This window comes from Eleutherodactylus coqui, chromosome 13 (assembly GCF_035609145.1).
Source record: "Eleutherodactylus coqui strain aEleCoq1 chromosome 13, aEleCoq1.hap1, whole genome shotgun sequence".
In the NCBI taxonomy this organism is placed as follows: domain Eukaryota; kingdom Metazoa; phylum Chordata; class Amphibia; order Anura; family Eleutherodactylidae; genus Eleutherodactylus; species Eleutherodactylus coqui.
In genome coordinates, this window is record NC_089849.1 from 60,435,631 (window position 1) to 60,458,556 (window position 22,926).

The window sequence follows — 22,926 nt, forward strand, 5'->3', positions numbered from 1 at the left end:
AGTCATAATCTCTTGTGTGGGCAAATGTACGGCAAAGGCCTTTTCAGCCCCTGTGTAGGCCGACCCTTGCTGGATGAAGGTTAGACATACTGTCCAGGGACCTGACTAGGCCGTCAGCGCCATCGGGCGATAGAACTGGACCCTGCATGTGTCATCCTGATTCCAAAATGGGGGAATGATAGGGGCTAAAGGGGTTAATATATGTTGCTTAGCAATCCATTTGAATCAATAAGGATGATTACTGCAAAATATTTTATGTGTAAAAGGACTCATGACTGTTTTGAGGAAGAACCCTGTGGTTTCCTGTCCTGAGCTCTACACCTGACCTGAGTGGAATCAGGAAGGTCACCAGAGCAGATGTCCTTTAGTTTAGCAAGAGATGGCTTAACCACAGAGAGTTAGCAGTTTCTAAAAAGAATGTGCGTGTCTAAGTCATATATCACAAGTCTAAGTCAAATGTGAAGTCATACGTTTTTGTCATATGTGGAGTCACGAGTTTTTCCCTGTTTAACCACAAGTCGCATCCCTGCGAGAGCGACTGGCTATGAAAACCAAGACAATGCAGAAAATAAACAGAGTTCATTGCTTCAACCATATACTGTGTATGGGTCAATGCTTTGGCTCCAGGAGCGCTCCTACCTAGGTCAATTTGGAAACGGACAACATCACTGACCAGTCTGTTTCAGCAGACTAACCCCCGACAAATATCACCTAAATTAAGCGATTACTCTAACAGTAGCTTAGGGATCAGTGTGTAGTTTAACAAAGAGACAGGTTAGGCATCCAAAGGACAATAGATATTTAGAGGTCTGATTGTAATGCTAGATTAGTTGGTTGTTAGTGACCAAGTGTTAGTCAGGTGTGCATCTACTTTCACCGCCTGCATCCCTGTCTGCTGGGTGCCAGTTGGAGAAATTTCCCGTCATCATCTCCTGATATACTGCTGGTTGTCTTCTAGAAGAATCCTGCATCTACACTCATCCACAGGGGCCCCTGTATCGGGATCATCTCCTATTTTTCTGTGGAGGTACTGTGCATGGCACTCTTATATATATATATATATATATATATATATATATATAGTGACAAGTTCTTTCAGGAGGTGGGGCGGCAAAGACACTCTGGACTCCCAACATGTAAAAACTTACTTCAGTTTTTATTATGCTCCAGGCAACAAAGGAAATGCAACACTAAATAAAGTCCATGCAGGAACAAAATGCAACGCTGCACCACACAGGGTGATCAGGTAAATTCCTCCTCAGGCTGTTAGGCCTCATGTCCACTAGCAAAATTGAATTGCGGATTCTGCATGCGGATTCCGCGGGTGAAATTTTGTCCATAGGAATATCATTGGCCATCTGCAGTCAATTAAATTGAATTTTGTACCTGTAAATGGCATTTTAATTGATTCGCGTTTTTCACGCGCGGAAAAAAAAACGCAGCATGCTCCATTTTAGTGCAGATTCCGCGCAGATCGGCCACATTGCTATCACATTGCTATCAATAGCTGCGGATATCCGCATGAAAAAAAACAAACATTTAAAGCAAATCCGCGCGGAATCTTGCAGAAATCTGCGTGGATTGTATTTTTCTAGTGGACATGAGGCCTTAGACTGTATGTCTCTCCTCAGGCTGTCAGGCCCTGACTTCCTGGAGCTGCAGTCTTTCATGCTCCATTAACGGCCTGCAGCTGCACTTCCTGAGAGCTAGGGTGAAGTCATGGACTGGACCGCCACCCTGCCCAGACTAAAAGCCTGGGAGGGAGATACACTCCATCCACAACTTCACCCTTTAACTGCCTACAATATATATATATATATATATATATATATATATATATATATATATATATATATATCTCACACCCAGGTATGTGTACGGCTTCATCAGGACCTCTGACTCATGTACTAACTGCTGTTATTCCCACTATAGTATGTGTATGTACTGTTGTCATTTAAACTCCTATAAAGTTATTGGAATAATCTTATTTGGTGTTCTGTACATTTACTAATACCATGTAATCTGTAATGAGTGCTGACATCACCGCTAGGTTGTTAGTGCTCATGCAGATCATTTAAACAGGAAGATCACCACTAGCTTCTCGCTCAAATGTGAAGCGCTGAATGTGGAGTGTATACACTCAGAGAAAAGTTAACGAGCCAGCAATGATTTTCATGCTGGTTGAAAGTGACCAACTAGCTACTGCAAACGAATAGTGCATGATGGCTGTGAATTTAGAAAGTAATGTCCAGCAAGACTCCTCAGGAATGAGGTGGATGTGAATTTAGACATGCTGATTACCGTGTAAATTTGTTTGTTTGAACTAATTTTACCCGATAATTGTCATGTGTAAAAGGCCCTTTAAATATGGAGGCTTTATCCTGGGTGGACAACACAAGATACGTCAGGGAGGCGTTACCCGTGATGGCTTGGAGTTATACTTCTATATATGGTATAATACTCTAAGGGAGTATTATAATTGATAATATAAAGATTGACTCACCCGGTGTTAGGCGAGTGCTCCTGTGAAGAAGCCTCACCAACACCTCCACTTCCACGTAGGCTTATAAAATCCCCCGGTGTGTCCGGTCAGCTGCTGGGCTTCTGTGTCCCACTGGATAGTGGGACCCACTCAGAAGTAGTTCGGATAAACAAATAGGTAAAAAAACGCCCGCGCTACCCAGACCTCGTAACCAGGTTCAGGCTCCACACACTTCTTGTTAGGTCATCAATTTATTTGAGGCAATATCTGTGCAATGCGTTTCGTCGTCATGCAGGACAACTATCTGGTGCTTGAGAAAGTCGTCCTGCATGACGACGAAACACGTTGAACAGATATTGCCTCAAATAAATTGATGACCTAACAAGAAGTGTGTGGAGCCTGAACCTGGTTACGAGGTCTGGGTAGAGCGGGCGATTTTTACCTATTTGTTTATCCTGGGTGGAGGCATTGATAAAACTCATTGCCCACTCTTGCATTCTCTGAAGTTTCTAGGTTGCCTTGTCCCATACAGGGTAGCATTGTGGAAGGGACAGTGTTCATATCCCCCAAACAGGTTTTCATTTGGAGCTACTGCTGAGATCAAAGTGGGTTTAACTTTTAATATGAAAAGCAATGTGGTTCAAAGGGACATCTCCCACTAGCCTCTACATGGGATTATTCACCCCCTGTCCCTTCACTGGGTTAGGTAAAAGAAGAACTAGTCAGCCAGTTACCTTCACAGTATGCCTGGCGATAGTAGCCCATCTAGTGATGCTGCAGTTTGTACTTTAGCCAAGCTGATTGGAGTGTTAACTCAGAGCCTCCAGGCACTCATTACAAGAAGCTAAAGGTATTCTCTGGTAAATTTCCCAGTACATTAAGGGGAAAAAAGTTTTGAAAAATGGAAAGAACACATCTTCCAATGCTTGAGAGTGTGGCCCTGTTCAGAAGAGGGTAAGCAACAGAGTATCAGTGAAAGTCTACAGTCCCCTGCTGCAGAATCAATTTGTCTATATTGATACACTCATGGAGGAGCAAGTGCAATGGACTACATACAAGTACTGTCTAATCACTTTAAACTATACCATGACCTTGAGCAGGTGGTTGCAGATTAGCAGAGGATTCAATAGAAAGAAGGGGAGAATGTCGCTGCTTTTATTAACTGATTAAAGCTACTCCTTTCACATTTGGAGGGTTATTGCCTCATCGGCCTCACGTTTTCAAATTTTAACTACCTGACAAAGTCTTTACACTTTGTGAGATAATGAAGTTAGTGAAGAAACATGAGGCTGACATTGAGTTTTCGCCTACACAGGTGAAAAGCATCATAAGGAGTTTAATCCTTGCCCTTGGCTCTAAATCCATTGTTAAAATCACTGTCAAGGGTCATACTACTCTCATTGTGATCAACACAGAGTCTCAAAATACCCTTGACATGGGTATAACTGAGTCACATGCTGGTGTACCTTTTTTTTTCCATTACCAGACACTTATTACTACACTCCTGATTGAAGACATAAGACTTCTGGTTTTGGATAATTTGGCCACAGCAGCCATTTTATTACAAACAAATTTACATAAATTAACCCAACTTAACTATCCAACACAAGGGGAGGTCCTTGAAACCCCGACATCTGTCACCTCACCATTTTAAAGGAAATATATACCAAAATGCCTTCAGCCGCCTCCATCCAATTTGGAGACCCACTAGCCTTTACAAAGCTAGACACACCACCATCTCTGCAGGGACTATCACCTGTCAGAGCCAAGAGGTGACAGACTAAGGACCAACCATCGACAACCAATTTTGTTACCAACTTCAAAGACCCAACCTGCCACAGCAAGCTAGGGTCTGACCACCTCAGACCTGTGCTGTACCCCACAAAAACAGCACCCTCTCGATCACTTCTTGGATCGCCAATGACCATAAGTCAATGCCTACCGAATTCAGGTAAACATCATCACTCCTCCAAAAATTACCCTGTCCAATTATTCCACTCCTTCCACGGTGCTCCACTCCTCTGCAAAGAAAACACACCAATGCTGGCTGTGTATCCCCAGCTAAAATACTGAGGAAGGGTCACAACAGCCCCGAAATGCGTCTATATGCTGGATTAATTTTCAATAAAAACAGAGGAGTTGAACTCAAAAACACATCTCGTGCCTCCTTGAGATAAGTGAGATTGCGCCTATAACCAAATTTTTTTTCTACATTTGTTTCATTAACTTGTACATTCCCCTTGGAAGGTGTGAAGTTTCTTAGACTGGCTGCACCCTCTCAGACTTGTTAAGAATCGATTAATCTCACTTCTATACGTAAAATAAGGAACAAAAAAAACAAGGCAATTTTTTTTTCAAACTAAAACATTGGTATAAAGATATGCTCCACTCCCCCTTTTTTCTTCTGATCTTTCATAAGGAAGAGTAGAGGGGGATAATTACCTCACGTGATCTAGACTTTAGTCTTCTCTTAATACATCCCAGAATTGTCTTTGCCTTTTTGGCTGCTGCATCACATTTTTGACTCATGTTCAGTCTAAGATCTAATAGCATACCCAAGTTTTTTTCACCTGTGCTGCTTAGCCTAATTCCTCCCAATATGAAAGTGCTTTTTTCATTTTTCTTACCCAGATGTAGGACTTTGCATTTCTCTTTGTTAAATACCATTTTGTTAGTCGCCACCCACTGTTCTTTTTGAATACTCTCTCTCTTCCCTAGTGTTAGCTATCCCTCCTAGCTTTGTGTCTTCGGCAAATTTGATCAGTTTCTCATCAATTCCCTCCTGCAGATGATTTATAAAAATCTGGAACAACACTGGGCCTAGGACAGAGTCTTGTGGTACCTCACTTGATACATTCTTCCACCTGGATGTGCAGCCATTTATGACTACTCTTTAAGTGCAGTCACTCAGCCAGTTGTGAATCACCTAACAGTTTCCTTGTCAATTCCATATTTGGTCATTTTTTCAATTAGTATGGTATGAGATACTTTGTCAAATGCTTTACTAAAGTCAAGATATATTACATCCACCGCATTTCCCTGATCAACCCAGTCGGTGATTCTGTCATACACGGAAATTAGATTTATCTGGCATGACTTGTTTGTTACAAACGCATGCTGGCTCATGTAAATTACTCCATTTTTATCCAAGTACTTGCATACATGCTGTTTAATAATTTGTTCAAAGATCTTTCTCGGGATAGAAGTCTGGCTCACAGGCCTGCAGTTTCCTGAAAACACCTTCTTCCCTTTCTTGAAGATAAGGACAACTTTTGTCCTTTTCCAATCTTCTGGGACTTCTGTTCTCCAGGAATTTTCAAAGATTATGGCTAGTGGTTCAGCAATTACCCCTGCTGCTTCCTTTAGTATCCTAGGATGTAATTCATCTGGACCTTGAGACTTGAATTTATTTAAGTTTGCTATGTGTTCCCTCACCATTTCTCTGCTTATAAATATCCTGCATTATTTTATTCCCCAAATAGCACAGGGAATATCAGTTGATGCTCCATCTACTTTCTGAGAGAAAACTTATACAAAATAGGAATTTAAAAATTCAGCCTTCTCAGCATCATTCTTAACCAAATCATCATTTTCATAAGCATCCAATCACATCTTTGACTTTTCTTTTGCTTTTGACATACCCCCCAAACCCTTTTTAATTGCTTTTGGCCTCTGTTGAAAGCCTCAATTCATTATTAGCTATAGCTTTTCTGACACTTGCCCTACAGTTTCTGCAGAGCGCACTATATTCTTCTTTAGATATCCTCCCCCTCTTTCCATTTGATAAACATACTTTTCTTCCTTTTCCACATGTGTGCAAGTCTTGGTTCATCCATTCGGGTCTCTTTAAATGCTTCCCATTCTTCCTTCTTCTAGGGATTGTTAACGATTGTGCTTTGATAATCTAATTTCGCAATATTTCCTAACCTTCTTGGACATTTCTGTCCTTAAGAACATTCAGCGATTGAATTCTTCCTACCCTCTTTCTGGGTTAATTAAAATCTGCCTTTCTGAAATCCAACCTTGATGTCTGAGTTTTCTAAGGTGTTTTTCCCCTTTTTATCCAAAATTCAAGGATAGCATTATCACTGCCTCCTAAGGTCCCAGCCACCCATACTTTTCCAACCATTCCCTCCTTGTTGGTAAGAATTAGAGCCAAGATAGCAGATCCTCTTCTTTTCTCTTCTACCTTTTGGAAGATAAAATTGTCAGCAAAAGCGCATAAGAATTTGTTGGATCCATTACTTTTACCTGAGAGAGATTCCCAACAAATATATGGATAGTTAAAATCTTCCATGATCACTATGTCATTTTTTTTTAGAGCTTGGCCATCTGAGGTAGAAAGAGTTCATCAATATCTTCTGCTTGTCCAGGCCTGTAGTAAATGCCTACAATAGTGCCCTTTCTGATGTTCTCTCCTTGAATTTTTACACAAACAGTTTCTACAGAACTACCATGCTCTGAAGCTTGAATCTCTGTGGAGATGAATGCTATCCTAACATACAAAGCAATAACTGCTCCCCTTTTTTTTAGATCTGTTTCTTATAAATAAGTTGTATCCTTCAAGCCTTGTATTCCAATCATGTGTATCATTCCACCAAGTTTCCGTGATGCCTATGACATTATATTTCTCTTTCTGTGTTAGGAGCTCCAATTCTCCTTGTTTGTTTTCCATGCTCTGTGCATTTGTGTAGAAACATTTTAGTCTGTGATCAGAAAGGTCCTGCCCCCACACCGGAGGCCTCACAATAAACCTTGCAACACCTAACAGGGCACATCTGTGGCCCCTGAACTCGCCCAGTTACAATCCTTTTTCCTTTGCCTGTCTGAGCAGTTTTAGACCATCATATACAAACTTCCAAACTCTCTTCCAGAAATCTCACAGCCTCTGTTAATAACCCACCCCCTTTTCTTTTATTAGGAGAAACCAGCGCCTCCAATCGCAACACCCAAAAAAAGGTGAAGGCAAAGGCCACTCTGAATATAGCCAGTTCAAACTCCTCAGTACAAATTGTTTCCAATCTAACCCCCAATTTCTCGAACAATTTAAACAAAACTGGCCTTCGTTTATCCGGTTTTCCCCTCCGAAAACTTTTTAGGGCCTGGCCAACTAAAAAACTTTTTGTCAAGTCCTAACTGCCCCTAAATTTCAAACCAAATGCCAGTCCAGACATGAACTGATTTACATTTGCAATCGACCAGCCCGCCATAGATGCATTCCCCACCCAGCATAGTTATACTCCTTCTCTGTCCTCCTCTATCCTTATGTTATTCAATGACACCAGGCAATTATTCCACTCCTTCCACGCAGCTGCATATGCCACCGCTGTACCTGGCATCAATAATGCATTGACCAGGTGATCCACTGCTTGCCAACCAATTTCCAAAAAAGAGACAGACATGTACACCCCTCTGCTTCCGCACCCAGAGCTAGCTCTCAAAAATGGTCCTACTGAAACTGAGAGAGAGAGCATTCACTATTCAATTTTTTACACTCAGTACGTGTACTGCCATAAGTCACATATTTAATGACAACGCATCCAACAACAACTTGCACAGCAAGCTTACCTCCGAGGAAAAAGATGCCATTTAAAAGAAACCCTATAAAGGACACAGCGACAATAATTGGAAACAGCTCCAGCACCACCAAATTCTTGACCAAACCCGAATCCTTCCAGTTTTCAGGTCACCCTTCCACACACCATTGCCCTTAAAAATAGGCACCAAAACCTGCACCTCCTGCTGCATCTGTAAAAAGCTTGCAGTCAAAATTCTCCACAACCTCTTCTAATATCACTGATTCACCATTATAGCACTTGTTAGTGCAAATAAATCTATTTGCTATATGATATGCTTCTTGGTTCCAAATTTAGTTACAGGATAGCCGAGGCCAGGAAATAACTTCCACCACAACATAACTGGTTGTGATCAAAACTTATGTATTTATTGATTGACCAGCAGCAGTTTTTATAGAGGCACATGCTTTGATTACAATTATTCAAATTTATTATAATTTATTTATTACCATTAGTCGATATAAAACAAACACAATATGAATATGCAAGATAAGTAATTTAACATCTAAAATGCCAAACGCACACAAGCGCAGTAGAATCATACATGATTGGCTTCTTTGAACACGAAAGTACAGTAATGCTAAACAACAAGCTGTTTAAAGAGAAATTAGAGAACAGGGTGCTACGACCCGAGCCATTTAATCTAGGACCTTGGAATGTTCTAATCACAGAGGTCCCTTTTTATTCTTCAATACTTCTGAGCAAATCTTGTTAAAGAAAAAGTATGAAGCATTAACACAGACTGTATCATTTAAAATGGAAGAAGCATTCTATAAAATAGAAAAGGGAAAATTGAGTCATATTCAGCTCACTAACACTCCCCCCTGCTGTGACAGCTTCATCATGCTACACAGTCCCTCCCCCATATCGTCAACTACATGACCTCTTGCCCTATCCGAAAAACTTTAGCTAACCACTAGGGAATGTGTTACCTTACTTAACCAGGAAGATGGAGGTTCCTAGGAACCATCCATGGTTTTCTGATTACACCCATGTAGGGTGGTCCCAGCTCAGCCCTAAGGCCTCTATTCTAATCCTGGGTCTGAGAGCAGAGGATTCATATATGCCGCATACTGGAATAGATGATGAAGCATGATGCAACCATTTAGTCATATTTGAGTTGGATTTCACCTTAAAAACATGAACATATTTTAACAAAACATAAAATTACAAATCTGTGTATTAACCCCTTAGTGACTACACCTTATTGTGCCTTAATAACCAAGCCGACTTTGGAAACCTGACATGCATCACTTTTAAAATAGAATTACTCCGTAAAGGTTTTGCATACCCAAGTAATTCTGACATTGTTTTTCACTTAGATGGTAAAAATAGTCCGATAGAATTTGTATATGTATTGTATACATATTTATTAAAAGTGTCAAAATGTGGAACTTTTTCAAAATATGTATTTTCACATTTTTAATTGCAATATCTCAAATATGTGCAAATAAACTGTGCAAATTTTTGATGAAATATATATTTCCTTCTGTTTACTTTATTCTGGATGCATATTTAAAAACGTTAGTTTTTTTTAACCATTTAGAAGACTTACAAATTTAACATTAATTATCAACATTTTGAGGACTACTTTGTTTTCCTACACCAAGCCAAGATTGCAAAGACTCATAAGTGTCAGAATGACAGATACCCCCACAAATGACCCAATTTTAAAAACTACACACCTTAATATATTCACTGAAGGATGTCATGAGCATTTTGACCTTGCAGTTTTTAAAAAAAAAAGTTAATGCAATTTAGAGGAGAAAAAATTAAATTTCATATTTTTGCAATCATGTCATTTTAAAAGCAGTTTCTTTTTCTATAGTGCACATGAAAATGAAAATTTACACACCAAAATGGATATCAATGTTTGTCCTAAGTTCTAAAACATACCCATTGTGGCCGTAATCTTATGTCTGTATGCACAACAGGGCCCATACCAAAAGGAGCAGCTAGTGGCTTTCAGAACAGACATTTTGCTTGATGGCATTTTGGGCCCAATAGCATATTTGTAGAGGAGCGAAAACAAAGGCGAACCTCCAAAAATTACCCCGTTTTGAAAACTAGACCCCTTAATGAATTTATCTAAGTGTGTATTGTATATTTTGAGCCCACAGTTTTTGAATGAATCTAAGTAAAGCGGAAGGAAAAAATTCTATTTTCATTTTTTTGGCAATTGTGTCATTTTAAAAACAGTTATTTTTGTACAGCTCATATAGGAATGAAGACTCTCATCCCAAAATGGATACCCCTGTTTGTACAGGTCTGTATGCACAACGGGGCCCAAAATTAAAGGAATAGCCGGTTTTCAGAACAGAAATTTTGCTTCAAGACGTTTTAGGCCCCACAGCACGCTTGTACGAGCCCCTGAGTGGCCAAAGCAATGGAGAACCCCCACAAATGACCCTATTTTGAAAACTAGACCCCTAAATTAATTCCTCTAGGGGTGTACTGTGTGTTTTGATTCTACGGTATTTGAATGAGTCTAAGCAAAGCAGAAGAAACAAATTATGATTTTTATTTTTTTGGTAATTGTATCATTTTAAGAACTGTTTTTTTTGTATAGCATACATATGAATGAAGACTTTCATCCCAAAATGGATACCCCTGTATCCAGAAACATACCCATTGTAGCCCCAATTTGCTTATAGGACACATGGCTAGGCCTATAATGGAGGGAACACCCGTTGATTTTCAGGGCATAAGTGAATAAATTCCAGGCCCCATTGGTCATTTGTGCAGAAAAAAATTGACTCCCTAAAAATAATCAACCTCCACCCTTTTTGGCATTCCCTAAATCTTAAATAAAAGTAATAATGTAAACTATGTGGTATATCTGAAGATAGGGGTAATTACGGAGGCCAGGTTGGGATGGGCACATGGGGCAAAAGAACAAAACGGGTATCCCTCCTCCTCAGTGACACTTTTTGGGGGGTGTTTCTTAACCTCAGTGGCAGAAATGGGGTGTAAAAACTGGCGCTCTGCGAGGCTTCGTAATCTTGCTGAGGTGCGACGGTCTCAAACAGAAGGCGTTTAACAAGTTGCTCCTGGAACTGCAGGAAGGTCAGCGTTCCCGGGGGCTTCTTGTAAATTACATATTACAGGTAGTGATTTGAATAAAACCGGGCTCAGACAGCCGTACGTAGAATTCGCTTGCAAAGGCCCGCAACGGATCCCAGCTGTGAGCCCAGCCGTGGCCCTGCATACGACCACGTAATGTACTGCGTATACGTGCGTACTCACACAGGCGGTCATGTCCAGAACAGCTTTTTTTGTTTATTTTTCCCGTGCCATCGGTTAGCGATAATGCGAGCACCCGCAGCCCGTACACAATGTTGTTGTGTATGGGCTGTGGGTATATCTGCGACCATAGAGTACAATGTGCTTTATGTTGCGGATATCCGTGGTGAAATAGACACATACAAGATTACATGATGTACATGGTGAATACCTCATACCGCATGTACTGCTCCTTCAGGCCGGACATTCAACCTGACCCCCACACATCGCACACACACAACTCCACTACATCCATCCTGATCCCCAGACATCACACATACAGCTCCGCTACATCCATCCTGATCCCGGGACATCACACACACAGCTCCGCTACATCCATCCAGATCCCCAGACATCACACACACAGCTCTGCTACATCCATCCTGATTCCCAGACATCACACACACAGCTCTACTACATCCATCCTGACCCTCACACACATCACACACACAGCTTCACTACATCAATCCTGACCTCCACACACCTCACACACACAGCTTCACTACACTGTCACTGCAGCATGGGCCGGACATTCATCCTAACCCCCACACATGGCACACACAGCTCCGCTACATCCATCCAAATCCCCACACATCACATACACATCTCTACTACATCCATCCTGATCCCCAGACATCACACACAGCTCCGCTACATCCATCCTGATCCCCAGACATCACACACACAGCTCCACTACATCCATTTTGACCCCCACACACATCACACACACAGCACCATCCTGACCCCCACACACATCACACACACAGCTCCACTACATCCATCCTGACCCTCACACACCTCACACACACAGCTCCACTACATCTATCCTGACCTCTACACACATCACACACACAGCTCCACTACATCCGTTCTGACCCCCACACACATCACACACATAGCTCCACTCACTCACTCAATCCATCCATACAGAATCCCACAGCTCCAACACACACAGCTCCACTACATTCATCCTGACACACAAACATAGCCGCAGAGTCCTATCACCACTGCAGAGTCCTACATTTACTTAGCCCCCGTGGTTATGTGATCCCTGACTCCTCCCACACAGGGTATCACATGACATGACTTCATCGGAGGCCCTGGAAGGTGTCGGCTCTGCAGATCTGTGTTTCCCCTGCCGAAGGAGAGTTAACCGGCGCTAAGGGCCAGTGCAGGCTCTGAAAATACCAGCCTGTAATAGGGCTGGTAAAAAAAAAATACCGGCACCGGCCTGACAGAAAAAATACTGGCCAGGCCGGTGGTTTACCGGTCGGGTGGCAATCCTAAGTACAAGTCACTACAGAGGGGTCGGAGAAGAAGCTTTAACTATAACCCTGGTATAGCCCAGCATTGACAGACGTCGCTGTGTAAAAAACCCCTTTAAACGTCAAATGTGTTTTCCAGTCATATTAGAGAATCAGTAGTTGATCGATCGAGGTCCCCTGACCATCTAAGAGGGTTATGCTACCAGTGCCACTACACAAGAGTGGGAGTGGGAGCAGCTGCCCCGACCCCTGACCGGCATTTCCAACAACAGGCTGCGGTCTCATTAAAATCAAGTGAGGCTGTGCCTGCAATTATAGCTTCTGCTCTGATCCCTGTGTAATGGTGCACCTACAGCGGGTGCCTGCTCAGCTGATCGTCCAGGTTCCCAAGCGAGGGACCCTGGCTGATCAACTATTGATGACCTATCCTGAGGATCGGTCATTAATAGTATTTCTGCCTGGAAAAAGCCTTTAAGCCTCAACTGGAGTAAAGTTAATTCAAGTTTATTGCTGTGTTTGTCTTGCCCTTACACTATCCTCAAGCGGTGTCTTCCCTTTAATAAAGGTCAAGAATCACACACATCTGTCCCTGTTACAAGTTGCATAACAATTATATACAGCATAAAAGTTGAGAGGAAACTTTTTCTTGTGTGTAATGGGAATAAAGTCCCTCCCTAGATATGCATCCCGGCACACAGCAATGAAGGAAGAATATAAAAGGTAATAACAATGATGTATTGTTGCTTTGTATCCACACAGCCACTCTGTAAGTAACTCATTCTGTATTGATCTGTTGCTGATGAGTATTTGTTTATATAATGATCTATCAACAAACCTAACAATCACATTTAATAATCTTCTCCCTCTAAAGCTGTAATAATATTAAAGGGGTCTTATATTTCCAGCAAGTAAGGATTATTCGCTGCATAATGAGCAGTTATAGAATTTTCCAATATACTTATGTTTTTAAATCAATTGTTCAGCTTTTCAGATCTCGGCTTGCTGTCATTCAACAGGAACCTTCAGTGTTAACTCTCTGTGAATAGAAATCTTCTCTGCTCATGTGATGGACACATAGGGGCTCGGCTCCTTACAAGACAGAAATCTGATACCTGTATTGTAATCCATCCTTTACCTGTGTGTGACAGGTAAAGTAGGTGGGTTCACTATTTTTCCTCAAGAGCCCCGTCATATGTGTATTATTCTTCCGGAAGTATATATGTCATCCAAGGAATGCTGGATGAGGATGTATTCACACAGGGGCGAGAGCGAGTCGCACCTGAATCTCTCGGATGTGACTTGCATCGCACAGCACGCGGACACTTCATCTGAGGGCTATGTTACGTACATCTGCATGTTCTCTTCTCTTGCAAGACTTGCACAAAAATAGAACATGCTGCTTTTTTTCTGTCTCGTAGTATCACTGCAAGAAAAAAATTGCGCAGTATGGGTATAAATACACCCATTACAAATAATCTGTTGTACTTTTGTGTGAGTTTTTTGCATCTCGCAACACACAAAATTTGCACAATTTTCTGGCCCATGTGAATGCACCCTGAGATATATGGAATCCAGGAAAATTGGATATGCCGACCAAAGAGGAGTTTGCTAAGGGTTTTGAGTAAGTGATATTTTCAGACCAGGATCGTATAGATTGATATGGCAAGTCTGTTATCCTCTTCTTGTTCTGTGCTTTGTTTTTCTCTGACCCTCAGACAACACAAATGTTGTAGCTCCGATCATTGCTGAGCTTTAACCCCTTCCAGCTGCAGCCCCCTTTGTTTTTTTCATTTCCTCCCCACTTTCAAAAAAATCATAAGTTTATTTAACAACTTTTTCCAGCGACCTACAACATAGTTAGGGAAGTTGTAGTTTTAATGTTACCACTTAACATACCATATAATATATTGGAATACTTTAGGAAATCACTAAGTGGTTGAAAATGGAACTTTGCCATTGGTGGTGGTGGTGTTGCGGGTTATTATGGCGTTTATGGTTCAGTTTAAGTGAAAGCTTATTTTTACTTTGTGAGTATGATTATGCCAGTATCAAATTTACCGTATTTTTCACCTTATAAGACACTCTTTTCTTCCCCCAAAAGTCGCTGTGTCTTATAAAGCGAACGTGGCAAAATACGTTGCATCGGCATTTGTACACACGATCATGTGAACAAATGTGCGAACAGTTAGCAGTTCTCTGTCCTCCCCACTGCCGCCCATACGTGCTCTGATTGCTGGTGATTGCCTCCACCAATCGGCTTCTTCCCTTCCTCCTGCCGAACAAGTGGCACTGTGACACGGCGCTCCGGTGTTTCAGACGTCTGCTGCTCTGTCGTTCACACGATCTCCTGCACTGTCCCTGGGTGAGTTCAAAATATTTTTTCACTATTCTCCACCTCTAAAACAGGGGTGCATCTTATTATCCGGTGCGTCTTATAAAGCAAAAAATATGGTATATAGTTTTTATGTAGTTCGATTTTAAAAATATCTTTGAAAGAAATGTTTTCTGTCAGCATTTTTTGACCCTATATTGTTTTTATTTTACATTAATCCAGCTGTGGGAGGGCTCATTTTTTCTGGAGTGACTAGTAGTTTTTAGTGATACCATTATGGGGTAGATACAACTTTTTGATTGCTGTTAATAAACTAAATAAAAAAGTGCAATTATTTCATTGCATATTTGTTTTCTGATAGCGTTCTCAGTGTGAAAGTAATAATGTGATATTTTAAAAAACTTGCAGCAATAAAACATCTTTAGTATTTTTTGATGTGTTGACTAGAGATGAGCGAGCATACTCGTCCGAGCTTGATACTCGTTCGAGTATTAGGGTGTTCGAGATGCTCGTTACTCGTAACGAGCACCACGCGGTGTTCGGGTTACTTTCATTTTCTTCCCTGAGAAATTTGCACGCTTTTCTGGCCAATTGAAAGACAGGGAAGGCATTACAACTTCCCCCTGCAACGTTCAAGCCCTATACCACCCCCCTGCAGTGAGTGGCTGGCGAGATTAGGTGTCACCCGAGTATTAAAGTCTGCCCCTCCCGCGGCTCGCCACAGATGCATTCTGACATTAGTTCAGGGAAAGTGGTATCTTGGTGGAGCTGCTATAGGGAGAGTGTTAGGAGTATTTTAGGTTTCAAGAACCCCAACGGTCCTTAGGCCATAGAAATCGCAGATCGCACCTATGTGCGATCTGCGATTTCTGTTCTCTTCTCTATATGCGCTCAATGGGGCCGGCGGCAGCAGCGCCGACCCCATTGAGAACATATAGAAGACAAATCATTCTTCTATGCCACAGCTGTAACAGCTGAGGCAGAGAAGAACAATGTTTGCCCATTGAATTCAATGGAGCCAGCAATACAGCAGGTTACACTGAAAGCAATGGGCTGCCGGCGTGCGCGGGGATGAATTGTCGGGAAGGGCTTAAATATATAAGCCCTTCCCTGCAATTCATCCAGAAATGTGTTACAATAAAAATATATACCGGCGTATAAGGCGACGGGGCGTATAAGACGACCCCCCAACTGTCACCTTATACGCCGGCAATACAGTGGAGCAAAGAATAAAAATCATTACTCACTTCTTCTGGTGTTCTGCGCCGCTGCTGCAGGCTGTCGCTCCCTCCTGGTTCCCGGCAGAGCATTGCTTTCTCTACGAAGGGCTTTAAATCCCCGCCTCCAGAAACACACGTGCTTTCAGCCAATCACAGCCAATGACAATGATGTCATTGAATGGCTGTGATTGGCTGTGTTTCTGGAGGCGGGGATTTTAAGCCCTGCGTCCAGAAAGCAATGCTCTGCCGTGGACCAGGAGGGAGCGACAGCCTGCAGGAGCACCGCAGAACGTCAGAAGAAGTGAGTAATGATTTTTATTCTTTGCTCCACTGTATTGCCGGCGTATAAGGTGACAGTTGGGGGGTCGTCTTATACGCCCCGTCGCCTTATACGCCGGTATATATTTTTATTGTAACACATTTCTGGATGAATTGCAGGGAAGGGCTTATATATTTAAGCCCTTCCCGACAATTCATCCCCGCGCACGCCGGCAGCCCATTGCTTTCAGTGGAACCTGCTGTATTGCTGGCTCCATTGAATTCAATGGGCAAACATCGTTCTTCTCTGCCACAGCTGTTACAGCTATGGCAAAGGAGAACGATCTTTACGCTGACAGTGCGGGGGGGGACCCACTCTTGCCGCTATTGTGGCTTAATAGTGGGACCTGGGAACTTGAGATGCAGCCCAACATGTAGCCCCTCGTCTGCCCTATCCGTTGCTGTGTCGTTCCCATCACTTTCTTGAATTACCCAGATTTTCACAAACGAAAACCTTAGCGAGCATCGGCGATATACAAAAATGCTCGGGTCGCCCATTGACTTCAATGGGGTTCGTTACTCGAAACGAACCCTCGAGCATTGCGAAAATTTCGTCCCGAGTAACGAGCACCCGAGCATTTTGGTGCTCGCTCATCTCTAGTGTTAACTAGAAAGTATTTTTTTAAATTTTAATATATATTTTTTATGTTATGTAATATTTTAAAATATTTATTTTACCTATTTGTACTATTTAGTTTTTTTTTTAGTCAACACAGCTAAGCCAGAATACCATACACAGACAGCTGTTCCAGGATTTTTGTCCCTCATCAGTGTGCAGTGTATAGTAGGCTTCTATATGGCCTCATAAGTCTCCTCACACACCTTCTAGGTGCTTTCATTAAACAATACCCTTCCTGACCTACATCTATAGGCCTCTAACTAGTCAAGCCAGAAAACCTACTGCACACTGATGAGGGGCAAAAACCCTGAAACAGCTGTCTGTGTATGGTATCCTGACTTGTCTTACAATTCCCAGTCATTTTTATAAGTCCTGTCTAAAGTCTGACATTGACTTGCAGGAATACAGCCTTCCAATAGGTGGCACTGAATTGGTATTGTTCCATCTTTACTATTTGCATATTTCCCAAAGGACGATGGATGGCCTTAAAAGTCTCCTAACACACCTTAAGGAGAAAGGATACCATGTCTGTACTTAAATCACGCTACGTATAGAGACAAAACCCCTCTGCTGGAAAACTGAAAATTGTGTGAGGTACACACGTCACTTTGATGTTTTTGGTTTGAGTCAATGGTGGAATGCCACCGGTATAGTTAAGATGTTTTATATTTCATTCACACGCAGATGAGCAGAAGTGAGTTTGGTGTTTTTGTGCCTGAATGTAAAGCCTCTGCATTTTGTTTTGCGCAACTACATAAAGACAGGTCAAGCCCCTGTCTAACTGCGCTGCCGGTCACTGTCTCTGACTGCAGTTTGCCTATCGCTATGGAGCTAATCTTTTACAGGGAGATTGTCCACTGGATGTAAACTATGAAGGTTGACACTGAATGATGGCAAGTAGAGATCTTAAAAATTGTGAAACTATAAGGTATTGCTAGAGAATGAATAAAGTAATATATGTATGAAAATATTATACAACTTTCACACAATAGATAACCATTATTTCCAGAAACTGTAATATCCTTGTAACTGTTCAAGAGTACATTCATTTATCATGTCATGTGATTAGCCCATGAGAATCAGGCAGGGGGGTGGGGGGGTCTAGAAACCCGCTTGTAGCTACAATTAAGTGTGTTTATATTGACCCAGAGTTGTCCCAACATAAAGGAGGTATATAGTATATTTAAATAGTTATGTTCTCTTTAATAATGTATGTAGTTTAATAACCTCTTAGTGACAGCTGATACGCCTTTTTGATGGCCTCACTAAGTGGGTTGTATTCCTCATGGACGTTAATTGACAGCCTCACTGTGGAATAGAGCCCCGGGGTCTAGGTGGGTGACAGCTCCTTGCTATCAGCTGCCAGAGGTAGCCAACAGCCTGGAGCTGTCATGAAGGGCCACAGTCCCTGGTCACGTGATCACTGTTATCCAATGGATAATGGCGATCATGTAAAAGTAAAAAAAAAGTTAGTTTCCCCTCTCGTCACGGGTCCGATAATCCCAACGCGATCATCCTCCAAGGGCCTTCCCCGGCTAAAATGACAGACACATGTGCAGGAGTCGGGTTGGGCCCGGGAAATTTCCTTGGAGCCTGGAGCAGTGACCAGTGGCTTCAATGAGCAGTCACATGATAAAAAGGAGCAATTTACTTTAAGCCGGTCTCACACGACCGGATAGGAATTGCGTATTCCTCATGCGTTTGATCTGCTGTAATACGCGGATCAATTTAAATGCATTGAATTACACAATTCCGCTCACATTAGCGGGTTGGAATTATGTAATTCATTTGCAGAAAACAGAAGGCAGCATGTTTTATTTTACCCTGGATATCCGCGACATAGAACCCATTGTTCTCTATGGTCACGGCTATACCCACAGACCATACACAAGTACATTGTCTACCGCCTGCTGGTACCTGCATCATCGCTAAGTGACAGTGCAGGAAATATAAGCAAAAAAAGGTGTACAGTGAATGACCGCCTGTGTGAGTACGCAGTTATGCGCAGTACATTACGCTGCCGCACAGAGGACCGCTGCCGGGCTCACAGGGGTATCCATTTTGGAGTGAAAGTCTTCATTCCTATGTATGCTGTACCAAAAGAAAATGTTTTTTAAATGACACAATTGTCAAAAAAATGAAAATCGTAATTTCTTCCTTCTGCTTTGCTTAGATTCATTCAAAAACTGTGGGGTCAAAATACGCAGTACAGCCCTAGATAAATTCGATAAGTGGTCTAGTTTTCAAAATAGGGTCATTTGTGGGGATTCTCTATCGTTTTGACAGCTCAAGGGCCCTACAAGTGGACTATGGGGCCTAAAACACCTTCAAGCAAAATGTCTGTTCTGAAAGCCACCGGCTGCTCCTTTCATTTTGGGCCCCGATGTGCATATGGACATAAAATTAGGGCCACAATCGGTATGTTTCTGAACACATGACAAACAAGGGTATCCATTTTGGGGTGAAAGTCTTCATTTATATCTGTGTAGTATCTAAGTGTGCTGTTTCTTAAGTGTGTGACTTGGGATTGGAAGGGTCACTTGTGTTTAATTGCTGCTTATCTATTTGAATTTTAGCATATATTACTTTTTATCTAATCTATCTGTATAATTCCCATTTAGAATGTGCTCCATGATTGACAATGCTGTCCAGTGTACATCTTGTGCCATTCATGCATGCGTCCGAGGGCGCATACTGCTGTATGAAATGTGAGTGCAGTACGCATTTGGAAGATCAGCTTGCAGCACTAAAATCCATTGGAGTTTGCTGCTCACTGAGTAGGTACTCGCTGGGGCAGATGTAGGGGTGGATGGTAGTATGGGAGTACAGGTTGATCAGGCAGCTAGCTGGGTAACAGTTAAAAGGAGGGGTAGAGAGGAGAGATCCAAGGAGGCTAGTCCTGAACTGGCAAACCTAACATGTTTACAGATTTGGCAGATGAAGAGCATGCCATAACAGGATTATCACTGCTGCAGCACGACATGCCCTCTGACCGCCAGGGGAATGTCTGCTCCAGTAAGAAAGGGAATAGAAGGACAGGGTAGGCTAGACAGGTAGTGGGAGACTTAATTATTAGGGTGACAGACAGGGCAATCTGCCACAAAGAACCAGATGGTCAAACAGTGTGTTGTTTTCCTGTTGCTCAAGTTCTACACATTGCAGATTAGATTGACAAGTTACTTGGAGGGGCTGGTGAAGATCCAGCAGTCATGGTACAGATTGGCACCAATCACAAAATTAGAGGTAGGATGTAAGCTTAGGGCAAGGATCTCCAAAGTAGCATTTTCTGAAATACTACCTGTACCACGCGCCATACCAGAAAGGCAGAGTGAGCTTAGGGAGGTAAAAATTAGCTCAAGCGTTGGTGTAGGAAGGAGGGGTTTTGTTCCTGGAGAACTGGGCCAACTGCTGTTGGCTACAAGTTCTACCATAGGGATGGGCTACATCTCAATGGGGAGGGTGCAGCTGTGCTGGGGAAGAAGATGGCTATGAGGTAGTGGGGGTGTTTGAACTAAGGACTGGGTGGGCAACCAGAGAGATAGAGGGGAAGATAGTGTATACAGTAACTTGGGACTAAGTTATGGAAATTAGGTGGAGGGGTTGGTACAGTAAGAAATGGTGGAACAGTTAATAAGCATACACTTAAAATAAAAAAAACAACCCAAACCCTCTAAACTGTATGGGGATTAATGCTAGAAGACTGACCAATAAAGTTTACGAACTGAAAGTTACAATGTCTACGGAAAACTACAACATAGCAAGAATAACAGAAACTTAGTTGGATGTAAGCTGTGACTGGGTGAGGAACGTACAGGGTTACACTCTGTGCAGAAGAAATCATAAGAATCCTGTTTAATGCCCACGTTACAGGAAGGTATATGTGAGAGCAATGAAATATGTGAATTGTCTATAGGTAGAAATGCATGGAGGGAAAAATCCTTATAGCGGTTTTCTATAGACTACTAAATATAACAAAGGCCATTGAAAATCTATTATTGAGGCAAATAGATGAAGCAGCAAATCACAATGAAGTAATTATTATGGGAGACTTTAACTATCCAGACATCAACTGGGAAACTCATAAAGGTAAGAAGTTTCTGTCAATAACTAAAGATAATTACCTTACCCAACTTGTCCAGGACCGAACTAGAGGGACAACCATTTTGGATTTAATATTAACCAACAGACCTGAAAGAATAACAGGGGTGCATTTTTAAGGGCCCCTGGAAATTAGTGACCGTGACAATTACCCACAGGTGCAGCTAAGCATCTCTCATCTAATACCACACCCACCAGAGCCAGAAGATGGAGAACCACCTGCAAAACCTACACCAGACTATCAGCATGGCAGAAATTCCAGAACCGTCGCAACAACAAGCTTTGGATTTAAAATGAAACCTATGTGAAAATGATCTTAATTGTTTTCCATCACAGACATTTTTTTCTTAAAGACCACAGTCTACTTGGATATACAGTAGTTGCTAACCCCTTAAGGATGAAGCCCTTTTGTCATTTTTTATTTTGGCTTCTACTCCTCAAATTCAAAAAACACAATATTTTTACTTATCTATCAAATGGGGACTTTTTTTGGACATAGTTGTGTGGGGGCTTGCTTTTGCGAGATATCCTGTAGTTTCAATTGGTACCCTTTGGAGAACAAATAAACCCAAATAGGTTCCCTCAACATAACAATGGGTGCATGTATTGCAAAATAGCCGGCACACCTCCAGTCTAGTAAAGCATCTTTTGTACTAAAATGATATACATAAAAAAATGGCCACTGAATATAACACAATTCACATTTTTCAGTCCACCTCATATACTGTCTTCACTGTATTTACATTGAATATCAATCTTTTGTTCTAGATTTAAAAAGTCTGATAATTCAGTACGTTTACAATGAACCAAACAAGAGTGACCGAATTCATTCTATTGGGTTTCGGAAACCTTCACAGCTTCCGTATTGTGTTCTTCATTCTTTTCTTGATCATTTATCTTTCTACAGTTTTAGGAAACCTTCTCATCATTCTCCTAGTTTCTACCAATGTCCAGCTTCAGTCTCCCATGTATTACTTCCTTTGTCATCTTTCTTTTTGTGACCTTGTGATTTCAACAAACATTGTTCCCAACCTGCTTGGCACCGTTTTGTCCAGAGGGAAAAAGATTACTTTTATTGACTGCATCACCCAATTATACTTCTACAGTGGTATTATCATTGCTGAATGTTTTCTTCTCTCAGTGATGTCCTATGATCGATACTTGGCCATCTGCAACCCTTTACGATACTCTAGTATTATGGACTTAAAATGCCAGATCTTTCTTTCACTATGGCCATGGCTGCTGGGTTCTGTTCTTAATCTTTCTGCAATCTTTCATATATCAAATTTTAATTTTTGTAATGACAATACCATTGACCATTTCTACTGTGACCTTCTTCCTCTTCAGCAGCTTTCTTGCTCAGACACTACTCTTGTAGAACTGGAAGCGTTTCTATATTCTATGCCACTTTTTATCCTTCCTTGTGGTTTTATCATTATAACATATGTGTATATCTTTCACACTATAGTTAAGATACCTTCCACAACTGGCAAACAGAAAGCCTTTTCTACCTGCAGTTCTCATCTTATTGTTGTGGGGACATTTTATGGGACACTAATAACTAAATATATGATCCCATCTAAAGAACATTCATTGCTCATTAATAAGATTATTTCCTTACTGCATACAGTATTTACTCCTCTATTTAACCCTGTAATATATAGCCTCAGAAACAAAGACATAAAGACAACACTTAAAAAAAGTTTTTGGCTCATCATGAAACCTTTACGCTAG

General features: G+C 41.7%; 1 protein-coding gene across 1 annotated transcript; it reads left to right on the plus strand.

Annotated features, from left to right (window-relative positions):
- Positions 1-21,993: 21,993 nt before the first annotated feature.
- LOC136587376 (olfactory receptor 11L1-like) lies at positions 21,994-22,926 on the plus strand. The gene has a single exon (XM_066585947.1). It carries the CDS (start codon positions 21,994-21,996, stop codon positions 22,924-22,926), a length of 933 nt encoding a protein of 310 aa, XP_066442044.1.